General features: G+C 39.5%; 1 protein-coding gene across 1 annotated transcript in view; it reads left to right on the top strand.

The window, feature by feature from the left end:
- Positions 1–26,152, top strand: part of LOC117818563 (transmembrane protein 132D-like) — a 127,665-nt gene that overhangs the window by 45,352 nt on the left and 56,161 nt on the right. The window contains exon 3 of the mRNA XM_034691501.1: positions 18,972–19,112. Within this exon, the coding sequence (XP_034547392.1) occupies positions 18,972–19,112 (141 nt within the window). The remainder of the gene's footprint in view (positions 1–18,971; positions 19,113–26,152) is intronic.

The following is a 26,152-nucleotide window of genomic DNA, read 5'->3' as shown; positions in this document are numbered from 1 at the left end:
TAGGGTTAGGATTAGGGTTAGGGTTAGGGTTATGATTAGGGTTAGGTTAGGGCTTTGATTAGGGTTAGGGTTCTGATTAGGGTTAGGGTTAGGATTAGGGTTAGGGTTATGATTAGGGTTAGGGTTAGGGTTAGGGTTATGATTAGGGTTAGGGTTATGATTAGGGTTAGGGTTAGGGTTAGGATTAGGGTTAGGGTTAGGATTAGGGTTAGGGTTATGATTATGATTAGGGTTAGGGTTAGGATTAGGATTAGGGTTAGGGTTAGGATAAGGGTTAGGGTTATGATTAGGGTTAGGGTTAGGGTTAGGATTAGGGTTAGGGTTAGGATTAGGATTAGGGTTAGGGTTAGGGTTAGGGTTAGGATTAGGGTTAGGGTTAGGGTTAGGATTAGGATTAGGGTTAGGATTAGGGTTAGGGTTAGGGTTAGGGTTAGGGTTAGGATTAGGGTTAGGGTTAGGCTTAGGGTTAGGATTAGGGTTAGGGTTAGGGTTAGGATTAGGGTTAGGGTTAGGGTTAGGGTTAGGATTAGGATTAGGGTTAGGATTAGGGTTAGGGTTAGGGTTAGGATTAGGATTAGGGTTAGGATTAGGGTTAGGGTTAGGGTTAGGATTAGGGTTAGGGTTAGGATTAGGGCTAGGGTTAGGGTTAGGATTAGGGTTAGGGTTAGGATTAGGGATAAGGTTAGGGTTAGAACCAGAACTAAATTTAAGCAAACAGAACCAAACTCAAGCAAACTGAACCAGAACCGAACCAGACCCGAACCAGAACCGTACCAGAACAGAACCGTACCAGAACCAAACCAGAACCAAACCAGAACTGAACCAGAACTGAACCAGAACCGAACCAGAACCGTACCAGAACCGTGCCAGAACGGAACCAGAATCGAACCAGAACCGAACCGGAACCGAACCAGAACCGTGCCAGAACGGAACCAGAATCGAACCCGAACCGAACCAAACCAGAACCGAACCAGAACCATACCAGAACCGAACCAGAACCGCACTAGAACTGAACCAGAACTGAACCAAACCGTACCAGAACCGAACCAGAACCGAACCAGAACCGAACCCAAACCGAACCCGAACCGAACCCGAACCGAACCAGAACCAGAACCATACCAGAACAATACCAGAACCATACCAGAACCGAACCAGAACCGAACTCAAGCAAACAGATCCAGATCCAAATTCAAGCAAACAGAACCAGAACCAGATCCAAACTCAAGCAAACAGAACCAGAACCAAACTCAAGCAAACAGAACCAGAACCAAACTCAATCAAACAGAACCAGAACCAAACTCAATCAAACAGAACCAGAACCAAACTGGAGCAAAAATTATTAATGTCCTCAGGTTGGCATTGAGAAAAATCAGATTCCTCAGCTTGGATGGGCTGATCTGATTTCTCCTCTCAGTGAGTATTTGCCCGGTCTTCAAGAAGACTCTCTTTGAAGGAACAGATGAAGCCAGGATACACAGCCTACCCTCCATCACCTGTATCCTGTATCCTCACATGTGATTGGCCGCATGGCCGCCATGTTGACCAATCAAAACAAAGTACTGCTGTGAGCAGAGCTGGGGCTGAGCACTGTGAGAGCTAAGCAGCGAAAGGAAAAAAACTGGGAGCCGGCTCTCTCTCGATGCGAGCCCTGCTCTTCTGATTCACTATAAAGCATCGGCTCTCAGAGCCGCAGCTTTTGATCATGACACATCACTAATTTGTTTAATCTGTGTTACAATTATGAGGGGGCCTTGGACAATTTTCTCACCTGTAAGGGGCCCCTGGCTCCAAAAAGTTTCAGAACCCCTGCTCTAGCTAGCATGAGGGGGCCTTGGACAATTTTCTCACCTGTAAGGGGCCCCTGGCTCCAAAAAGTTTGAGAACCCCTGCTCTAGCTAGCAGGAGTGCAAACCCCTGAAAGTGAAAACAAACGGAACAAAATGAGCAACACAGCTGCACAGAAACTCCACGTTGTAGACATCGCTGATCATAATAGACATCGCCATGCAGGAAGACAGTTTACATTTTTTAAAATCTCTGAGAGATCTTCAAATACAGAGCGCGTCTTTACACCGGTGTGATTTGTTCAGAGTTTACGGTTACTCAAATAAAAAAACGTGAGATTCGCTTTTTTTTATATGGACCACTAGACTACACGTCTTTCAATGTAGACTTCCACTGAGAGGAACATATTAGACTATTTAGGAACCAAATTAGGAACTAAATTTAGACTGCCATACCAGCTTGATCATCAATGAAAATGACCTGGAAATGTCCTGGAAAATGATCTCTGGAAAAGAGTGGGAACCCTGCAATAACATGATTTCCTGTGCTACGTAGTTTGATAACTCATGACTTTTACTTACAAACCTTGAATACTGCACCAAACTGCTGTGGCAGTTTTCCCACTTTCTGTCAGAGCAGTTGCAGACGTGACCCCAGTGATCATTGGGGGTATAATTGGGTATATCCAACCATACTGTATGTTGGGAAGTGAAATCTTGGTATATAACAGTACATGAGAAAGGCAGAACCATTGAGTTTTTAGATCCCCTTTTCAAACCGTTAGGTCAGCTACCGACAAGGTGCATGCTGGCTGTGAGACGGTTATAGTGTGCAATAGCTCAGGCTCGTGCTGTTATGATATTAACACAGTCTACATGAGTTGTTTCTGTCAACCCTGTCTTTCTTAGATGTTTAATCCTAAATAAAGCCACAAACTTTCTGATTACTAAATGATTAAAATGTTTTGGATTTGTAAATGTCATGAGGATTCACTCAAAACAGGAAAGAATAGTAAGACAAGTGCTCAACTGTGAATTGTAGCTCATACATATATTTAATATGCATATTGATTACTTTTCTCTTTAGGTTGTTTACTTGTGACTTCATTAACACACAGATACCAAATAACTGAATGCAAAGGGACGAAGAGAGAGAGAGGCACAGACAGAGAGGGAGATTGCACAAGAAGAAATATTGCCTGTAACCTGATACTATTTATTTATTTATAAACAAAGCATAAAAATGCCTACATGATTTAAATCAGCATTTTTTCCCCCAACAAAAGTGCAGCCTCAAACATTTGAGAGCCTCAAATAAAGAGTTTTACAAGTAACATCATTCCCCAAATACCTGTCCAGGACAAAATGCAGAATAAAAGCATTGTATAAAAAAAAGGAGAGTCTCTCTACATAAATGTCAGACTGGACTTTTACTTTGAAAAGCATATCAAAAGTGTTACCATACATAATTTTTCAGGCCCGGGACATGAATAGCTGATTCAAAGTCAATACAGCCCAATCATTTAAATCTAATTTGCTGAAGAACCATGTTCCTCGTGACAAAATAAAGGATTTTATTCTATTCTGTAGATTCTCACTGCTCATGCCAGCAGTATGAAGGGTATGATCTATTAACATGAAGTTGAAGCTCATCAAGTTGGCCTGGAGGCATGATTTCAACTAACAGTGTTGTGATACAAGAAAAACTTGGTATTCGTACAAGTTAACTAAAAATAGAAACAATTCAAAGCATATGAATCATCCTCATGAGCAGTTGAGTTGTCCCCCCTTCCTTAACAAATAGAAATCCAGACCATCCTCCTCAACATGAAAGCAAAACAAATTAACCAAAACATTGTTGTAATATAATGAATTTCCCTTCATTCTGTTTCGATTTGATCTGGTTCCATTTGATTTTGATCTAAGGGGAAAAGTCCTCTTTTAGAATCCTGTCTCCTAAAAATGTGATCCATGGTGGTGCAGCTGGTAGCTACGCTGCTAATCTGGGACCTCAGCCCAGAGGACTAGCTCGAGGCTACTGCAGCAGCCAACAACCCACCTCTATTGTCTGTGTCTTTGTTTACAGAGAAATATGTCGTTCTAATCCCATGTGTGGTGGGAAGGAGAGTGGGCGGTTTGATTCCATGTGTGAGGGTTTTTGTTTGAAAGGGATCCAAGCATCAAGCAGAAAACATTACATTATCGGTGTCCTGCTTAAAAATGTGAGAAGAGGTAGCAGTTGTAAGAGTTCCACGCTTGGCTGTGTGCATGCCCAACCACTGCACTTTGGCTTCAGCTTGCAAGAGGTAAGACTAACACGAGACATTCTGTGTAACAAGCAGGCGTACATCTGGAATTAGTGTAAATGCCCGTATTCCAGCTGAAAAAAGAAAGAAGAAAGGATGGCTACTTGCAGACTTTTTTTGAAGGTACAGATGATTCACAGCCACACTTAATACGAAATGTGTCAGTCAGCTCCGGCTGGTTTTCTATTTTCATGATCCACCCTTATCGTTCCTGTAACTTGTGCCTTCAAACTCCAGATACATGCCTCTTTTAAAACCTTCATCGTACTTATCACTCAAGCATTATAACTCACTGGTGTATGGTCTCAATTTCTACAGAATATTTGCCTCCATTCATTATTTAATTCAGTCATTCATTCATACTCTAAAGAGCCTCATTCCGCTAAAAGTTCTGGGCACTGGATGAATAGGATCCCTGTGTATCGTCAGGCTAACACACCTAGGCAAAGATTCTGATTCATTTAGCCATTCATGTCTTTCGATTGCAGAAAGGAACCAGAGCACTTGGAAGAAATCCATGAGCATGCTGATAAAGCATGCCAACTCTTAACAAGAAAGGCTGCAGGATATGCTGAAATCCTAGCCTACTTCAGGAGCATTCACTGTACTCACTATTAACTTCTTTATAACCTTAAGGTGAGCAGTAAAGGTACACTGTGGGTACCAAATCTGTGATCTGGAAAATCAAGGTCAGAATTACAGACATATGATAATTTGGAAGATTCTTGTGCTTCATTATTGAGTCCAAAAAGTCCAAAACAAGTATGACTTTCAATGTTATCGTCACCCTCAGTTAATATCTGTACGACATTGGACAATGAAGCTCCATGTGAATTGCTTGGACTCTATTTCTAATTCAGTTATGACCGTGTTCATGGTCAGTGGTTATCACACTGCTCCCCAGCTGTGCTTAACAGCTGGCTTAACACAATTGTCTGAAGTTACTGTACTTCCGCTGCATTGACTTCCATACATTTCACAGTACAGTACCCCGTCCTCTTCATAGTCCTATCCCACACCACATCATATCCATGCTCACTCTCTTAACGTATAGTGTGTCGTGGACCATGCAGCTCACATGGAGCATAAAGAATGAATCCACCATAAAGATTAAAGTTCGCTTCTTCATAGAAGCACAAATAATGGTTTTGCACAATAAATGAATTGCCTTACCCCTCATTGAAGGCCAAGTTATTCCAGCAGCATTTTGCAAATCATTGGTTAGACAAAAACATAAGTAGGAGTCAGAAAATGAGTTTTAGAGAGTCTCAGCAGCTGGTTAAATGATTGTCATTTTTACTGAGCGTCATTGAGATCAAACTCCTGCAGATTATGGTCTTTTAAGATGGTCTTTACTACTTTGCAGGACAGATGCATGGTGGATGCACAAGCAGGGGCTTCTATAATGGCTATCCCTGCAGGGCTGGTGGTGCCGGGGCTTGTTCTGAGCAGCAGTGCAAAAACAAAGACCACTTCTGGAACAGAAGGCAACTGATGGCATTTTTCTCACTCATGCATAATTAACACACAAGCCAGGCCAACATATGCGCACACAGGCATGTATAAGCAGCCATACAATGAGTAAAGAGGCATGTAGTGTATAGGAAGTCACATGTCTACTTCATGTACTGTATACCAAATCAAACACACACACAAACACATCCCAGATACTTGCACACACATCCCAGTTTACCAGAAGCTTTCATCATTATTACACAATAGTCATTTTGCAGTAAACTTATATAACTGGGGAGCCAGCTGCTCAGGGAGAGAGAGTGTCTGTGGAGAAAGACAGCCAAAGAGACAGCAGTTATGTGTGTGTGGTTATGTGGGTGGTTGGTTGGGGGATGCTCTCTCTGCTATTAGAGAAGGTATTTTATTGTGGTGCAAGACTCAGTGAAAAATGCATCCTGAAAATAAAGTTTTGCAAATTAAATTTTAGAGATTTATTAAAATATGACTGTCAGTATTGTGCATCCTCTCGGGCCCTGATCAATTCTGAGGGGATGAACGTCAGGCCTACCAGTCTTTGGTTCAGCTGCTGGACTGGTGCCTATAAGGAACAGCTGAAATACTGACAATTTCACGAGACATTAGTCTTTATGATGTCCAAACTTTTTGCAACATTCCATTAGGTGAAACATTAGGCAACTGTTTGGTATGCTATCATCACCATGGTGATAGGAGCAGCAGAAGCAACAATTTCATACTTGAAAAGATTTCTAGCTGTAGTTACAAATGGTCCAAAGTGACAAAGGCAGCTTGAGGAACATTTTCATGTTTGTTTGTTTGTTTTTTTTCTTGTTTTTTTTTTAATAAAGGAGGAACGTTTTTATGTTGATGACAGAATGGGTTGTCTGGCACGTAGCATGAGTTAAAATAGATCTACAGAAGTAAGAACTTTGTTGCTAATTATCTAGTTTAGCATGGACGCAAAAGAAAGGATGTGACTGGATGTTCTAAGAGAGGCTGATTTAGAAATATATATTATCACTGTTATACTAACACCCTGTCATGACCTACACAGTAAAATTAGATCATTCGCCACATTGGGGTTATTTCTTTATTCTGAATTGTAGTGCCTGTACTGGGGTTGGATTTTCTGTGTAAAAAGCTGGGTCAATATTTGGCGCAGAAGGGGTAATGTTTAGAACTCCACTGGTAAGGTTTGGTTTCTGTTAACAAGCAGAAAGATTAATTTTTCTTCATATAATTTTCATTTGTTGCATGATGTTTTGTACTCATGATTGATATTGGAACAGGATAAGCAAAAATACATTTTTTTTCTCTTTAAGTATTGTTATAGACAGAGAAACTCTACAACCAGGGCTTATCTAAAAGAACAAAATGGCTTTCAACAGAATGTATTGTTTATGCTGATGAGTGAATGCTTCACTGCTTGTTGTGGACAGAAGAGTTAAAACACCTATGTATTTACATTATTCAGATATTTGTCAAAACACTAGAGTACACGTCATGACACCGGGGCTGTTAAGGGTAATTTTAAACCTTATGTCAGGTCACGTTTTGCAAGCTAACCCGTGGTAACAAATCTGAGTTTACAAAGTTTAGTTGTCGTTATTTGACACTTAATAATTTGACGCAGAAATAAATCAATACACGACCTCATCACTCTGCATCTTTCTAAAAGTGGTCTTGAACAAAGGAAAGTTTTAAAAAAAAGTATTAATTTAATTTGCTTCAAAATGCACGCATTGACAAGAGTCACATTTTTACAACATTGGGTGATGGTACTTCATCATGAACAACTCTACTGATTTCATCCAAAGTGGTCAACAGAATCAACACAGCTTGCAGTGATCTTTCCTCACAGTGGCTTTAAACTTTGTGGCTTTGATGGGACAAACAAGATGATGGATGGTGTTTATGTTTGTTTGAATACAGTTTTTAAATTAGTTACAGTTGCCTAGTTATATTTTCTGATGCTTTTGTCTGATGCAGTTTTTCATCTCTCCACTAGAGTGAAAGCTTTTTCCATGTGCAGGTCACATGCTTCGTGTAGCTACATTGGGATTCAGTCTTCTTGCCTGTTTGCACAAAGCATTTGCTTTATTTTGCAATATGCCAATCACTTCACCTCATTTTCAAAGTCAGATATCAAATCCAATGGATGCAGATATATTGTGCTGATAAAACCAGTTTCTTGTATGGTTAAGGTTTGGCTTGATTCAGAGCTAAAACTACTTAAATAAAGATCTAGAAAGGTTGCTGTCATTGTTAAATGTTAAAAAAATCTCAAACTGATATTATTCATGAGACAAACAAAGTAATATTTAGGTCCAACTAGCATCATGTGACTTCCTCAATTGTTTCACTCAGACAAGTACAGACTTGTAATTCTTGGTCATTAGATGTGGAGGCTGGGTTAATGAAGACTTTAAAATAATTAAATCTGGCATTTGAACACACCACAAAAGGTTGTTAACACATTCACAACAAAGGTAATTGAATAAAGGTTGTGGTGAAGCTCTTTTCTCACATTGTTCATCACCTCTGGTTAGTGTTGTTACTGCTGACAGGAAAGCTTTGGTGTAATATTATGGTGGGGTTTCAGTAAGGAATTGAAGTGACAGAAAGTAACTTACAGAATAAAGATAGTTAAGAGTGGAGGACTGCTTTAAAAAGTCAGTTTAAAAAAGGGGGAGTGTACGAATGAGCAGAGGTTGGAAAAATGAACAGGATGAAAGGACAACAAAGGAAGAACAAGAGCAAGTGAAAAAACGCCCTCAATAAAGAGAGAGAGAGAGAGAGAGAGAGAGAGAGAGAGAGAGAGGAATTCAAAGCAAAGAAAAAAAGAGAAAACAGCCTGGATAACATCGTATAACAGATGTTCACACAGGGAGACACATTTGACCTGTGACCGACATAACAGAGCTGTTTTTACATCCGTCTTTCGAATGTTTAACAACTGTTTATTATGAATTTCCGAACTCACAGCTCCCCATCTGTCTCTCCACGTCTTAAAAGTACAGCTCCACCTGTTCTTTTTAAAATTTCATAACCCTTTGCTGTGCAATCTGTCCATCACTCCGACTTCAAAAAGGCATACATTCAAGATTTGAACAAAGTACTGAACTGTGACTCAAAATAAATCATGTTTCTTTTTTAAAGGATGACCTCTTTATTTTAAGTTTACTTTTGGGCTTTAATGTTTCTATTGAGAGGATAGGACGGTGGATCGAGGAGGAAACTGAAGGAGAGAGTGGGGAATGTCATGCGGTGAAGGACAGCAGGTTGGAAATGAACCCAGGCCACCAACTTCAAGGGCTATAGCCTCGGTACATGGCATGTGTGATTTAACCACTTGGCCCAACTGCTGCCCCCAGGATGACCTCTTTCTATTACATTAGCAATAAAAACATATAAAGAATGTACTCCTGTAAAAACATTACAAATGTTCCTCCAAAGAGCTGTAATATTTATGATATTTTGTTATTCTCTTTTTTGAGGAGTTACTTTTCAATTTCATGTGACAAAGTCTAAAACTATTATCTAAAACCGTGTAGTGATCTTTAACACAGTGTTGTTTTACACGAATACGATCAGCCAGGAATAATGAATGATCACAGATGTACATGTACTTGTTAACACACCAACTTTGCGAGTAGGTTGCTAGACTTTCTTTTTATGACTTTTCAATTTGTTGACAGCTTGTCACTTGTGAAAAAAAATTAAATTCCTGCTTCTTCTCAGTTTTACGATCACAACAACAGATTGTTTTGCTTCTGCCTCTCAAAAGGCGGGAAAAGCAGAAAACAAGGATTTAATGATTTGACGGTTGACTCATTTGAATGCCACTCATGTCCAACGACGGCTGCTCCTCCAGAATGTGTGGAGATATATGCAGGCGTTGTGTTGAATTTTGACAAACACCTGTTATGCATCTAAAGAATGGCTGCCATTTTACTGTTTTGCTGTTTCTTAAAGTCCTGAATTATTAATGTGGGTGGGGATTCAAACCATAGGAAATCTTGGCAAACGTTCAATGATGAATGATATGTTCCACATAGACACATTCCACATTGTTGCTTGGAATAATTCAACTTGATAGTGATGCTGAGTCTTCTAAACAGTGTCATATCAACCAAAAACGTTTTTTTTTTGGATGAACAGAACTGCAAACATCGAATAATGCCTCCCAATTCAAAAAGTTATGGCTTCTCCTGAAACTACATCTCCCTGTACTATGAAAGAAGACACTCTAGAAACTTCAATTAAGAATTATTTCTTCACAACCTGAACAGAACATTTAACAATCATCTGAACATGTAGATTTTGACTACCATGGTTGGTGATCAAGCAAAATTTGGGAAGTCTCATGGTGTTAATGACTCCCTGTATATTGAGGTCATCCTTAATTCTGACAATAATGAGAAGGAGGCTTGTGTCCTTATGGTGGAGGAGTTTTTCCTATGCTGATCCGACCTGTTTTGCTGAACTAATGTTACTTTATTTCCAAATCCAGTCCAGGAATTAGACTAAATCCCAGCTTGTCAAATGGCAATGTCTGGTCCATGTATTTGAAACACAAGAACATGTAATAAGATGTGATAATGACACAAACTGTCATGACTAAGGCTTCCACTGCTCTTTATTAAGCTTAAGAAAAGTGAGACATGTTCTCGAACTAGAGGCTGGAATTCTGCTCAGCTTCTTACAGTTTCCTCCCAACGAATCCCGAAACATCTGTTGGAATCCAACTTCAAACAAACAATATGTCTTCTCTTACTTTTGTCTTCTTAACACATCTGCTGCTGTGCACGGAGCAACGTTTCCTGACATGCAGCATATGCTTCCTGGTCTGCTCTTTTGTCTTGGGAAGAATGCCTTTTGGGTTGTAAATTTACATTTTGCATTTACATTTTAGGCATTTAGCTGACGCTTTCATCTAGAACAGCATGGCAATGAATGCAACTCTACAGTGAGCTGAAATTCTTTGAACAATATGAGGAAAGCAGCAGTAGGCTATTGAATGCAAAGCTCCCAGCTATGGATCACTGTGAACATAGAATAGTACAAAGAAAGAAAGAACAAGCTCACAACAGAGGGAAGATGAAGTGTATCAATGACAACCAATGACAGTTATGTGTCTATAATATTTTAAGCTCATTTAGGCTTGTGTAGGGTTCCTGGATTCATACTTTCAAGCTAGTAGTAGAATAGAAATCGACTGAAAACTTTTCCAAAATACGAGAGAGAGCTTTAAGACACATTGGTAGATCCATTATGTGATGTATTTGACTGAAAAGAAACCATTGCCACTCTTCTTACATACTCAATGAGTCCAACATAGGATTTTGAATTCAGTCTTTTATAGTATTACTTTTTTAGGAATTTAGAATCTCTACCTCCCTCATAATTGCTAGAACTCAACTCAAGTTTTTGTCTTGGACTCAAAGTTCCTCGTTTAGATTGCAGCTGAGAAATTTGCAAGAGTGGCAGTTCCCTCCAACATCAGATGGAGGAACAGGTGATAAGTGGAGGAGAAAACAATGACTGAATGATGATAAACACCACGATTGACAGTGAGTAGATGAGGGTGAAATGGCAGAAGTATGCTCTTTTAGACTAGTCAGAAATGTGATCGTAATTCCAGAGATACTTCTGGAGACATGGAACTATATTGGAGAAGGACCTGCAATCGTTTTTAATATGATGACTGCAGTAGTACAATGAAAACAATACAAATTAAAAAAATCAGGTTGCTTCTGTCATCTAATTGTTGACAGCTATTGATTTACTGCCGAGTCTGTGAGGTAGATAAAGAAATGCACTTTTAATGACACCAGGGACTTCCACGGAAACCAGTTTCCCTTGCTTATCTAAGACAGGTAACTACCTGAAGCATCTTTCTATATATCTTCTTTGTGGTTATACAATAGTAGCCATCATCGATTTATACTTACATAACTTTGATAAAGTCATATAATCTGCTGCAGCATTATATTCAACCTGGTACATTGCAAAGAACATCAGAATAATCTAAAGAAGAGCAGATACACCTTGGGGGGCTTAAGATCTCCTTCTTTAATCTGAAAACATTGTTTACCTACTTGACACCTGTTGATATAACACATCAGAATCACTGTTTAGCCTTCTTAGATTGACTAAGCCCTGAGTTGAGTTCTTCCTGAGCAGATCTGTCAGATTTTAGCCTTTCAAAGCCCACTGGCTCTGTACACAGCCTCCTCAAGCAATAAGGGCTTATGCTATAATAGGAGGTTCCCTGGAGTCTGTATAAATGTATTTACCTCGCAGCCGGCATTTGTAGAGGTTATATTGGACGAGACACAAAGACTTTCACAGAATATAGCACATTTAAAGAAGCTCAAAAGAACATGAATGGAGGTTACTGTAGTGCCAACGCTGTGTATTTATCATTCATCTGACCTCAAGTGACTTGGCTTGGAGATATTTCTCTCACAATGGAGAGTAGACTTGAACTTTGGCTGATTCAACTGATTAATTTCCAAAACTTTCCTTGTACATGGTAATGCTTGGAAGTGGTTCACTGTACACTATTAAAAGATGCCAAAGAGCCAGTGTGCATATATTGAGATATAGTACAGTATGTGGCAATGAAGTAGGTTGGTGAAGGTTTGCAGTCCCCATCTCTGAAAACGGTTATAAATGTCTTTAAAGTCCTTTCTTTCATTTGGGTGCTTTCCTTCTTTCAGTCTGTCTTTTCTTTAGACTGCAGTCTAAGACAGGTTTCCCTTGAGAGACATCGAAGACTATTATGGGTCTTATTGTATTGTATTGTATTGCATATCGTATTGTATTATATCATATCCTATTGTATCGTGTCGCATCGTATCGTATTGTATAATATCGTACTGTATCGTAAGCTTTTAGCTCTGTTTTGAAAATTGTCTTTCACCGCCTTTATTTCCAGATTAAGCAAAGTGTGGGACTGTTCCATAAAGATAATATCAGTTATATTCAACTCCCTTCCACACATTGTTCATAAAACAATGCTTTAGCCCACCAATATGAGGCTAATTCCCTAATTTTCTGCAGTATACCTGCAGAGTAAAGTAGGTGGTTGCATTTAAGTGCTGCCACATGGCTATTCAGCACTTCAAGCTAACTAAATTTAGCAGCAAGAACAAAAAGTTAGCCATCGCTCGGTGAGGCTATATCTTTGTAAGAATATAGCGTATAGGCTCCAATATGCCCTACCCTTTGATTTAAACAATTGACTGTATATAGAATGGACAACCTACCTTTATTTACAGCCATTGTGAGATTTAAAACCAAATGACCTCCTCCATGGGCGCTGAGATGTTGCGCAAAACATGCATTTAACCTACCCATAAAATGTCAAAGTCAGGTTTTATGATCCGACTTCTAAGGGGAACTATCTTTTGCAGGTTATACAAAGAAAGATTGACTCTTCATGATGGTGTAGCATTTTCCCATTATGCAGTGCTTGTGTTATTTCTATGAACTCTACCAGGGGGATATAAAAGCCTCATACTGCAGATTAAAAGAACATTTGCAACTGAAGAATTGAAGAAAGTAAATAGCAAACAGGCATAACATTTGGTTCCATTTGTTCCTTTACTATACCTTTACTCGAGAAGTCAGACTATTTCTAAAAAACAAGCTTCCAGTCTTTTGCTTGCTTTTGTTTATTTTCATTTTGAATTTTATTTTTACTTTTTGGGGGGGGCCTCTTCTTCTGTTATGTGCTCCAACTTCCCTACCCTGGCTCACCCTCTCCCTTTGCTTCCTAACTCCATCTGCCTCTCTGCCGAGTGTAAATGGGCCTCTCCATCATCACCTGCTCCTCAAGGAAACCCAGTGTCCAGAGCTATGACTCAAACTACCTGATTTACTCACCAACAGCCGTACATACATGTGACTCAGAGGTCTGCGCGACCTTGAGTTAGCGCTGATTGTGCTGCTGTGTCAGAGGGAGATAGCGTGTGGGTTTGAACAGGTTATCATGATGAGGTGTGTGCGTGTGCGTGTGCGTGTGTGAGTGCAAACTAGAGGCAGATCGAATTTTAAGCCTCATCTCCTGACACGTGTACTATCACCTGAAGTTAACTGTAAAAGCTTGTTCTTGTTTTCTCCTTGCATTGGAGATTACAGCAGTTTTAAACCAGGTGAGGGATTAAAGGTTTTCTGGTACATAATGTTTGCTGCCCTGGGTCATTAGGTCTGTGCAGATAGGCAGAGATATAAATATGCATTACTACATGTTATGCATTACTTCGCCTCATTGAGATTACCATTCCCTTTTACAAGAGTGTCCTGGCCAAGATTGACAGCAGCACATTCAAACTAAGCTACAGACACAACAGAACTATTACAAACACAGGTCAACATATCCTAGATCACATAACAGAAAGTCATCACTAAAAGAATCTACAACCTCAAGTTCCTCAAACGACTCAATCTACTTGTAAAAACATTTCAATAGACCTGAATCCTTCCAAATAGTATAGCAGCATACCTAAAACCCCTTTACCCCATTTTAAGTCACACTCTGAGAACAGAAAGCAAAAACAGCTAGAACTGGAGGGAAACAAATCAAGAATTGTCAGCCAAAAACTCTTAATGTAAACATTATGAGTTTTCTTTTTTTTTTTATCAGGATTTAAGATCATTTTTTAATTCACAAAAGAGTCGTGTACCATATCAGAAGCATCTTATAAATGACAGAGAGCCTGACAAGTAAATAACAGTATCACCCACATATAGATGAAATGTTCCATCATATATAGATTTTAAGTAACAGTGGTCCCAGCACTGAGCCCTGAGGCACACCATGTGTACTTCAAGATATTAAGAGGTGATATAACCTGCACAATCTGTAATTGTTTCATAATTAGCTTTCAAACCAACAGAAAGATTGATCTGACAGTCCAATACTAATACATTTATGTTTCATAATTACACGGTCCACAGTTTGTTAAGCTTTTGAAAGTCAATGAAAGGGGCTGCACAGTTTTCCTTGTTGTCTAAGAGCTCAATAAAATGATTAAGACCATTAAAGTAGCTATTGTACTATATGTTTTTTCCTCAGACTTGATTGATTACCAGATGAAAGTGTTGCAGGTCAATAAAAACTATGAATATTGATCCGTTAGTAGAGATTTCAGAGTTTCAGATACATTTAAAAGTTGTGAAATGAAGGAAATAAAACATATTTTGTAAATAAAACAAGTAAAATGAAGAAGTTAGGTGTACAAAGGTAATGAAATGTGGTTAGTTATCCTTAAACAGATGATAACTGTCTTATAGTTGAGCTGTTTTCCCATATTTATCTAATTTCTCATTCTATAACCAGCCAACAACTAAAGAAGGAGCAAAACCTTCATGTTCAAAAAGCTCCTAGAGAGAGAGGCACCATGCAGCAGAGGTACAATCTGCATAAGCGAGGTAAAGGGACCCCTGTGGGGCAAACAAAAAATAACACCAAGAAGAGGGGGAAAATGCATCACTGTGACAGAAACACATTCTGCATTTTAAGTTGTGATTGAAAACAGCAAAGAGGAACCTTATTCACAGCCTGCTTTAGCTTTTTGGCATAATGCCCTATTGGTTTTTTCCTTCGCTTACTCTTTTGCTCTTTATTTTTCCACTTGGAAAACCAGTGTTGAAATGCCTATAAACAAGGCAGCGCTCCAGAAAAAAAAGGCAAAGAAAATCAATCGTAATGCTCTGTGAGCTACTCAATGGCCAACAGGAGCAGACTGGAGCTGTGAAAGTGTGTAATGTATGAGTGCCACCAGGGAGCGAGGGAGGAAATGGATGGCCTGTTAATGTTTCTGCTGTAAATAAAGCTTAAAGTGTGTTACACAGGAGTTGAAGTTAAAATTCTTGCTTGAAAATATCACAGATTTGAAAATAAGGCGCTTTTTGATTTCAGGTTCAAGACCTAACAGCCTCATGAACATGAAAGATTAAATAAATTGATAAATATAGTGAGAGTGAGAGAGAGAGAGAGAGGCAGAAGTTTTGCCTGTCTTCCTGTGTTACCTAAAAAAAAAACAGCAGACAGACAAAGACAGATACACAGACACTTGTCAGGCTCTGTTGTTGTACTCGAATCTGACAGAAGCAGCTTAGGGACGCAGCCTTGTCCATCATCCTGCTTGTTGACAGGCATGCACACACACACACACACACACAGACACAGACACAGACACAGACACACACAGACACACACACACACACACACACACACACACACACACACACACACACACACACAAACACACACACAACAGATTACTGACAGAGGTACCAAGGGAAAAAAGTGGGGCTGTTTCCTTACATATGACTTTTTATGAGTGCAGGGGTGAATGATTGTCATTATGTGTCCATGGTCCAAGCAAGATTTGCCCACAAACATCATGTCTGAATTTTTGGGCAAAGCTAACAACCACTAAAAGCAACAGACTATCTTATCATTGAAGACCCCATTCTGTTTGCTGTTCACTCTCTCTGGAGTTTTGACTGAACCAGTGCTTGAAGTGGGTTGGTTCGCCCTGGTATTCTAAATTGAACCCCAAGACAACTTTTTCAGCATACCAAAAATTATAATAGCACCAAGAATACATTACCCATGGCACATAGCGTGATGCTGTTGTCCTTTCATTGGCGTAACGTAATGTTAACATGTCTATTTCTGCTGGGGACTCTCCAGTAGAGTGTTTCAGTGAAGGCCTGATGGCTTCTTTGCACCACACCAGAGCTATTGTTTATAGTTTACAGCCTTGTCTTGTACAACAAATTTAACGGTATATACAATGAGCTGAGATTTGGGTTTGATGCAGAAGTGAAATTAGTTTGGCCGAACTGTTTTGTGTGTAGCCGTTTTTCATTTTGAAATCCTAAAAACTGGAAACAGCTACACATAGTGGATTAAAACAATATTGATACCACTGAGATTGAACTAAATATGGTCAGAAGCTGGCTGTGAAACCAATACAATGAGCTGACAGACACCAAAATGGCCCAGAGGCTTGAGTAGTCATTTTCTTTGACCCCTCACTTCATAACAAGAGGTGGCTTGTTAGAGAAACATAGTTATTAAAGGGATTAATGGAACCAAACATGCTGGCCAGTTGTGAGGACAGTGTCATACTAACAGTGATGCTGTAAGAAAGAGAAGTGACATCAAATAAAACCCTCTCAATGCTATGTCTAACCCGCTGTGATAAACAGTCTATTGCTGCCTTCAATGCCCTACAATTGAATAGTAAATATTTATTTTTGTTCTGTTTTGACACAGATAATTGTTGCTGTGTTTAGTTGTCACTCCTCAGATAATATGTCAGATGTAATCATTGGCAGCTGGCCTCAAAATGATCTGTGACAGGCCTCTACTTTCCGCTGGCTCTGAGCTAACGTGGGTCGGAGTTTTACGGCTGTCACAGTTTCTGTTCTGGTTATCTTTTACAATAGAAGAGTGTGTTGTGTATGCATTTCTTGCTTTGATTTCACAGTGCATTATTTCATTAACCAAAGTGAGGTTTGTGCTCTCACATTTGGGACTTTTTTTTAAAACTTACCTTCATTCTTCACCACATTTTCTCATAGCTCCTTTTTGTGGTGCTGTTCGCATAACACAACATTTTTAATGGTTTGTTCTCTGCTTGCTTATTGCCTTGAGTTGGTGCGTTAGTTACATCAGTCTAGTTGCCATATGTTTTCTTTGAAGTGGAGTATCAGAAGAAGGCAGAAAGTAAATGGGAGGTTGTTGAGGTGACATAAGTAGGGAGCGTGGAGGGAAAAGACAGGCAGCGGAAGAGTGCTAGAGTTTTTCTTGTATTTTGTTTCACATTAAATGTAACATCAAGTTGTTTATGAAATTGCCCATTATGTAATACTATAATTCTTCCCACACATCTACAAATACACACTGTAGATTCATGGGAACATGAGCACACACCACACTGAATAAAGTGTACACTGCCTGAACGGCAAAATAGATCTTGGCACCATGACACATCCCTCTTTCCCATTTCTTCCCATCAGCCTTTCACAAAAATACACTGCGATTATAACCAGGGAACATTTTCCCCGTCAACGAGTTCAAAGTAAAAAGGTGTGTTTTTAAGTTTTCACAAGAGGTTCAATCCATCGAGACTAAGACTAAGAAGCATCTTGTAAGATAACTATAGCACACACAGAGGTGCGTGTATATACATACACACTCACAAACATATGTACAGCGAGCACGCAAGGGACCGCCATGACATATTTGCAGGCAGTTATTGGCACGACATGAAGCGAGACGAATACCAGAAAGTCATAATGAGAAAAGAGACAAAGAGGATTGGAAGAGTTTTTTCTTCCTCTTTTGTTAGAAAAAGTTTATTAGCGAGAACGTCTGTGCTGGTATTTGCATAGTTGTGTGCCAAAGACTATTGTATGAGGGTTAATAAGAGAAGCAGTATGCAGTAAACAAGTGTGTGTGTGTGTGTGTGTGTGTGTGTGTATTTGTGTGTGTGTGTGTGTGTGTGTGTGTATGTGTAGGCTACATGTGCTGAAAAAGTGTGTTAAACTGAGGGAGGGTCTTGTCAAGGTGATAAATAGAACAAAACACACCGGGACGGATTAGAGCAGGGAGAGGGAGAGAAAGAAAGGAATGAGATTAAGAAGTGGATGCTTTGAGATTGAAGGGTGGAGGAGGGGCATGTATATAGGGTAGGAAAAGAGGGAGGTAGGAAGGGAAGGGAACAAGAGAAAGAAGGTGAAAGGCAGATGAAAAGCTAAAGAAGGTGGTGAGAAAAAGAGATGATGGTGAGGAAGGAGGGATGGAAGCTGGAGAAGTGCTGGATGGGAAGGAAAGATGGAATAATAGGAAAGGGAAGGGGAGAAAAAGGTCAGAGAGTGGGTTCCAAGAGGTATTGGTGATGAGATAGTCCGAAAGAAAACTTTGGATACAAAAAAAAAACCAAATAGACAACAACTGAAAGAAATGATAAAGGGCTGAGCAATTTATTGTTTCTCATTCACAGAGCAAAATTTCATGTTTGAGACATGAACCCCATCATCCTCACAGCACCTACTCCTTTAAAATGTTAACTTTCATATCAGCCTCTCACGTCACTCCTTTGTGTTTTCCCACTAAAACCACGGGAGGTAGCACCCAGCTGTGTGAATCAATTTTAAAAGGCATTTTATACAAAGAGACTTTGGCACGTATCAGAGATTAAAGAAAATCAGCCAAAAAATCGGGGAAGGGAAACTCCAAGCACAGCCAATTCAATTTTAAGCAAATTCCCCCAAACTGTCACTGTGACAACTCTGCTCTCTCATCCTCTGTTGTTTTATGATGTGCTGCAGTGAACTTTGGATTAACCTGGCTTTCTCTTCTCTCTCTTTGTCTCTGCAGGGTGTGGTTCCAGTCAGGCATCAACTTCCTGGCGGTGAAACCCAGCAACCTGGTGGCGTGGGAGATCAAACAGGAAATGGCGCCAGGAAGCAGTTCATTGGCGGTGATGTGTCAGAGAAAGGCATACTCCACGGCAGAGAGGTAGGGCTGGGTCCAACATGTCTGCTTCTTTTTCTTCAGCTGCTTTCTCTGTCAGTGACTGGGGGGTTGTTTTTTTTTCATTTATTTCATGTGAGGGAATTCAGGTGCAAAAAATGTCAAGAGTTACCTCAGCAGTGAGACATTTGAGGTTGAGTTTTTGAATTAGCAACGAATACAAAATATTTACTTGTTTATCAAGCAAAAAGGTAATTTAAAAAAGGAATAAGCTCCTACTTTCATTTTTCTGTACTTCACTTTGTCAACTGATCGAATATTATCACATTGTCAGCGTAACAAGAAAAGTTTGTCTTGTTGTCAGTCAGTTCAATGAATCTCGACTGGACTTTTGGTTCAACCGTTTAATTCCAACCTCTAACCCAAAGAATTGCAACCTGTTTTTATTTATATTTTTCTCTGATGTGTATCAAGGCCTGTGTCTATTAACACAATTGTTTTTTTTGCTGGCAGCACCTTTTGTCTAAACAAAAGCAATTCAATGTTTCCAGCGCTCAATGTCTGAGTGAAAAAATTACCCTCAATGTCACCTTCTTTCTTCTTTTTAGTTTTATCCCAGTGTTTTTCTAAAAAGCTCTTCCAGAATGGGGATTTAAAAAAAACAAAACTCTGTTTTTAATTTTTGTGAGGTCAGCAGTGCCTGGTTATTGTTGCTGTATTGTGCATGCCCCCTGATCGAGTGCTACAGTTTTACATCTGTTCTGTACTGTTAGTTTTATTTGCAGGGAAATCTAGCTTTACTTCATAATCATATCACGGCTCGGAGGCGCATTAATATATCACACTCAATAGTGTTTAATTTCTCACCCTGGACACAGGTTAAAGAGCAGTTTACATTTGACATTCAATACACATGCACACAATGGGCCTCATTCACTAACAGTGCGTACGCACGAATACGTGCTTAAACTGTGCGTACGCATGTTTTAAGCACAAATCTGGGATTCATCAATATATTCTTACTTGAATTTGTTCTTACACTACGACAAGTTGAGAACTTCCTCAGACTATGCGTACACACAAATCATGACGACCAACTTTCTCAGAAAATGTAAACACATACTCTTTTAACTAAATGCATGACATATTTAAACTACTTTCAATAAAATAAAAAAGCCAGATGACTGTCATATAGCACTCTGGCAAAAAAAAAAAGGCAGAAAAATCTACACATTTTCTATTTTCAAGGCTTTTTTTAAAGGTTAGCTAATATTTTTGTATTATAATGGGTAAAATGTACTATTTTAGACAACTTTTTAAAAAAAATTCTGAAAGACTTCTCACGACCCCCTATTGGTGTCTTGCGCTATAACAACTTCCATGCCCACATGCGGGCTGTAGTTGAGTGCACATTTGGGCTTCTGAGGCTCGTTAGATGTGCTTTGGCAAAGTTGGTGGCAAGTTACTCTACGCTCCGAGAAAGTGTTCAAGATACTTCTGGCGTGCCGTGTTCATTAAATTAAATTAATTACCATTAGGCGACGGTTGAATATCATCACTTTATCCCTCGTTTTGGGAACATATTCCTGATATGGAGGTGTCTCCAATAATTGCAGCTGTTCTTTAATCCTGAGCTGTCAGATTAGGTGGTCCTTGTCATCCTCCAGTTTCCTTCCTTTTTTTCTGTTCTGCAAGTCTTTATTATATGTTTTTTTGTGTCCACTTAAATATCAAACTTTTTTTTTTTTAACCTGAGCCACGGTGCGAACCTCAGGAGACACAGCATTAACAGCCTCAGTATTTGAAACCCAGGCTTCATTTTGTTTTTGTCATGGTGACTCCTGCTGATATAAGCTTCAGAAAAGTATTGATTTTCTTGCCTCAACCTCGGCAAAAATCACCTCTATTTCTGCCGAGGTGAAATTCAGCGTCTTGATGCACCGAACAGGTGTCCTTATATGGATGAATAAGGGCGTGGTAGTATGCTGATAGCAGGTTGCGGGCATGCGCCTTTCAATTTAGAATGATTCTGATTCACTTATATACGCAAGGTGGTGAGAACAAAATTGGCTGGTGTGCACATGTCATGAACCCGACGGTGATTTTGCGTAAGCACTTATTTTATGAAATATTCATAAAAATGTCAGGTGTGGACAGAATTTTTTTTTCTAAACGGACAGGAAATAATTAGTTCCTAAACTTTCAGTATTTGTGTGGAAGTAGCCTCAGTTGAAAATAGTTATTTTTTTAAATAATTATAATTCATATATTTTTATATTTGTGGCATTTTTTGCCTTTATTTGATAGGACAGCTGAGGAGAGTCAGGAAATATGGGGAGTAGAGAGCGGGGGAAGACATGCAGGAAATGGTCAACCGGCTTGGAATCAAACCAGTGACCCCTGTGACGAGGACTGTAGCTTCTGTATGTTGGGCACTTAGACCACTAGGCCACCAGCGCCCCGACGGTAGTTCACTTTTATAAAATTACCACTTCAGTGTCACTTCTATCATCAACCAATCAGTCAAGAAGGAGCTGGACTCCTGATACGAACTGTGTCATTAACAGTGGCTAGGTCCATATTGAAGGGAGACTAACCAGTCTCGTCTTTTTGAGGTTACATTTTCCAGGTCAAGCTGCTGCTAAGGCTATGAAAAGAATCCCATTCAATGTTTTCAGGTTTTCTTTTTAAAGCTCATTGAATAAACGCAAATATGAAGCATGCAGAGTATTTTGAAATACACGTGTCAGTCACTACTAAGGGAAGCACCAGTGCCGTGGGACGACTTTTGTAACCTGGCAACAGTAAGCGCTGCTGAGAAGCACTTTGATATTGAGGTTGTGCGATAATGGACACAGGCGCTTCCTGTGTTGATCAGGGTTGCTTTCATTGAGCTGCAGTGGTCCCTACTCCCTGGCTAACGAATATGTGGGCGGACAAGCAACAGTGCACAGCATTGACCCTTGATTGATGCTAAATTCGCCATTTACTTGGTAATTGCTTTGCTCTTGTATGGTTGGTTATGTCAGTGTGTCCGTGATTCTGTGTATGAGTTAAGCAAGAGTCAGAAGGGCGAAACGAGCGGCAGCAAAGTAAATACCCCCTGATTTTATTACTAACATGACAGGTGATCAGCACTTGACCCTCCAGTGCATGGTGAGGGTTCATTTCACAGCAATGTTGTCAAAAATATGAGAGGCAGATAATATGCAATATCTGTTGGTGAGAAGTAAAAACACCAAGGTGGTGTGAAAATGTGTTACTCATTAAAAAAAAAATGAAATCAAGATAGCAGAGGCAGAAGTTGACTGGATGGAGATAGGAAGTGATTCAGCAGCTGAGTGCAAAAGGTCATGTTCAAAAATAACCATTTATTTCAGTGACAGGTGAGGAGAACAGATGAAGTAATACAAATAACACTTACCACTCATTTGGTTTATATAATTCTATAGCTATAAGTTCTCATGACCACAGCTAAAGAATTTTATTCAAAGTCATCCAAGTCAGGAAAAATGCCTGTTATGTGATTGACAGCTGAATAGTTGTATTAAATAACTGTTGTACTTAAATGGTGGGGGAAAAATAGTTTCCTTTTTTTTTTTGTAATTTTTTCAAGTGTTTTTTTTTTCTCAAGAAGTTATCCTATGTTTTAAAATACCAAAGGTCTCTGGTTCTACAATTCAAACTATTTCATTCTTCCATCCCTCATCCTAAGAAATCATCATTAGTTTACTACTAAAGGGAGACATGATGTTATTACAGCAGTGTGCAAATAGCATGCTTTTGCTCTCCTTACAGCAAAGTCTGCTGAGACGTGATTGGTCGATACTACTTGACTACAAATATACTAAAAACAGAATCCAGAACACTGCCCAAGGTGAAATTCCAGACCCATGGGTTCATTTTCTACATTTTCATATTAAATGTGTGAATAGAGATGAGCTGGACAAATGCAGTTTGAAGGTAAAACATATCTTTGCCGTACGTATTCACACATCAGTTTGTGTAGTGACTCTAGTGCAGTGCTGACACCACAAACACACATGCAGCCATGCGTGTTATTCAGCTTGAGGAATACAGACTGCAAGCATAAGCATGTTGGTCATATATGTTATCGGATATAGAACACAATATATAGACTGTATCTGTCTGTGTGTGTTAGTGTCAGACAAAATCATCTGGAAACCTTCGTTAGCCATGCCTGAATGAAAGTTATTTGACCTTGTGGAAGCATTGATCCAATCCATTTCTTCTTTGTATATGACTTTTTCTTTCTTCTTTTTCCTTCCATCTGTTGTTTTCTTTTAAACTTTAAGTGTCTGAGTGATTAAAGTTTGTGCTCTACTGTCCCTCATTACCCATTTTTTCCTCTCCCTCTTTCTCTCTTTCTCTCTCTCTCTGCTGGAACAGTGCAGTGCTGATGAATGACTTCCCATTGCATTAAACCGTTATTGCAGACTCATAGCCCAATTAGCACCACTTAGCTAGCCGTTAGCCACGTCTAGCCTTGACTGATAGACAGCATAGACTGGCCTTGCAGGGGAATAAAACTGATGACACAACAGCTTTAAGCTTTCTAATTAAGAGCAACAGACGGTTTAAAGTTTTCATCAGATGTTTTTAAAACTTCGAAAAGATGGGTTAATGATTTCAGACAGAAGTTGACAGAGGGCTCATTTCTGGTCTAGAATCGTCCATTTCTTGGCTGTCTCTTTTAATTCCTCTGTCTAATAACACTGTCAAACAATAACTTGAAAAAAACATAAAGGTGCATGTCCCAAGCAAAACCTCAGCATCCTCCTTAATTGATGATTCATGTAGATGACATCCAAGCACAGACTGTGAAAGAAGTGGACGTAGCCACTCTGACGCCCAGTGTGTCACCCATTGGTTTATGAAGCCCACTGCTGAAGCTCTGGGTGTCACCATCTTGGTTTCCTTAAGGTAAATGTGACCATATTTGGTTTGCACTTTTTTAAAATGTCCACACTGGTTTTATTTTTCAACACTTGAGGTTGCCTCTCGATTTTTTACATATCTGGTTTCATACAATATGACCTCTAAATAGTGGAAGCTCCCTCTGCTGGTCATAAAAAAGAATGCAGTTTTACATAGTCATTGGCACCATCTTTTACAATCAGACACTGCCCTGAGCAAGACGTTTGTCTTATTTATACACTCAATATAAGCAACATTCACAAAACAAGTCCTGCTCAACCTTATTTTGTGATATATTTTTTGGCTTGAAATATCTTGAAATAAGATGCAGACTACATCTGCCATCGTTCTCCAGCTTAGCTTACATGAAGAACTGTATCTTTAATGATAAAATACCTCATTAACCGAACGGTTATCTTGGTAGAAGAAGATAAAGCCTCAAGGTGCTAAGATTTCTTTTTCCTTGTGTTGCCTTTTTTTTTACGTTCTAGCAAAACACACACACACCTGGATAGTTTGGAGACGTTCCGGCACAGGGGGTATTTTCCGCCTTGGCTTTGATTGTGTGGACATATGTTAACACAGCAATCGCACTCTAATGCTAAAAAACAAAACAGGCAAGCCTAGATCGCCTGGAAAAGTTGGTCTTGCTTCCAATTGAACCCTGGAGCAGTTTGTTAGTGAAAACACAATCTACTTTTCCGACTGGAACAAATAGTTGCTCGACTCTGCGGACTAGTTAATGTAGATGCATTTATGCAGCTACATCTAGTTACCTTAAAAATATTGATAGGCGAACATTTCTTTGTCTGTATTTTTATGAGTGGTGTCCAACATTTGACAAATATTCTCATCTACCCAAACTTCGATGATGCATTGACGTCCTTGCTGCTACAAGTCGACCCATGGCACATTTTAGCGTCCAGATGACATCGTGGGAAAAGGAGACTGTGACACAATGACACAGAGACAGTCCAATGACCTGCTTTGTAATACTGAACCCAACCCAACAACCCAAGGGAAAAATTCAACAATGCATAATTGTTAAAATCTGATTTGGAACAAAAGGTGTGAAAACAGCCTTAGACCAGAATAAAGCTTGGGTTGGAGTGTGGAATGTTAGCTGAGCTTATATGCAAGTATTTGTTTTCTAAGGATTGCAGCTAATGCCAAGTGAAAGGCACATAGACAACCAACTTTGACGTCAAACCGTCATTTGCCAACACATTTTCAATTTACTGTATGTGTAACATAGAGATAAGTGATTAAAGGAAAGCCATTCAGGAGGATAAACAGATGTGTTTGATGAATTGAACACCTTTCATTGTCAACATGTTGATGCTGGTGAAAAGAAATGGGTACTATAAACACTTTGGGAAAGAAGAAGATTTTTCCTGAATGGGTTAGTCATGGATTCAGACTCCTGTGTTGCACACCAGCATCGCTGGTGAAATACTGAAAGCGTTTGATGAATTTTAGGATGCAACAGCCATTGTAGCCTCGAGGCAAATAAGTTATTTTCCCAACACGTCATCATCCATCAGGATGGTGTTTGAGGTGATGAGACGGAGGTGATTCTAAACGGCTGCTATTTCCCTGAGCTTTGGCATATATCCACATGTGGCAGAATCTTATTTTTTTCAACCTTTTCTTTCATGCCTGGAAGGAAAAACTCCTCAGAGTGACGTCAGGGTAAACACTGAAAGTGATTCTTTTGAAACCAGATTATGACACGGCTCTCGTAGGGATGTGTATGTACGACATATATGCAAACAATCATTCCGGATGTCAAAGTAATTCTGTAAACAAGACTTGTAAAGCTCAGATTATGAAGCCGATGTAAACACGTGTATAAATGTACGTGCCTCCACACACATCACAAAAACAAACGCACACACAATCAAGAAATGAGGATCAATCTAATCTGTACCTTGTGTTTCCTCCTTAATGGAAGAACAGTGAAAGCTGGATGTGGGAGTGAGGCTGACATCTTTTACGACAGGGAGGACACACACACACACACATTCTCACACACACACCTACAGCACATAGAGCTAGTTGCCTGCATAGAAAGGCTTTTATCAGCGCCTGTGTGGGCGGGTTGGCTAATTAAAAGAGCTGATCTGTATTAATCTCTAATGAGATAT

Source organism: Notolabrus celidotus, chromosome 9 (assembly GCF_009762535.1).
Source record: "Notolabrus celidotus isolate fNotCel1 chromosome 9, fNotCel1.pri, whole genome shotgun sequence".
Classification (NCBI taxonomy): Eukaryota; Metazoa; Chordata; class Actinopteri; order Labriformes; family Labridae; genus Notolabrus; species Notolabrus celidotus.
Note: the sequence above shows the minus strand (reverse complement) of the source record. Positions and strands in the feature narration are given on the sequence as shown.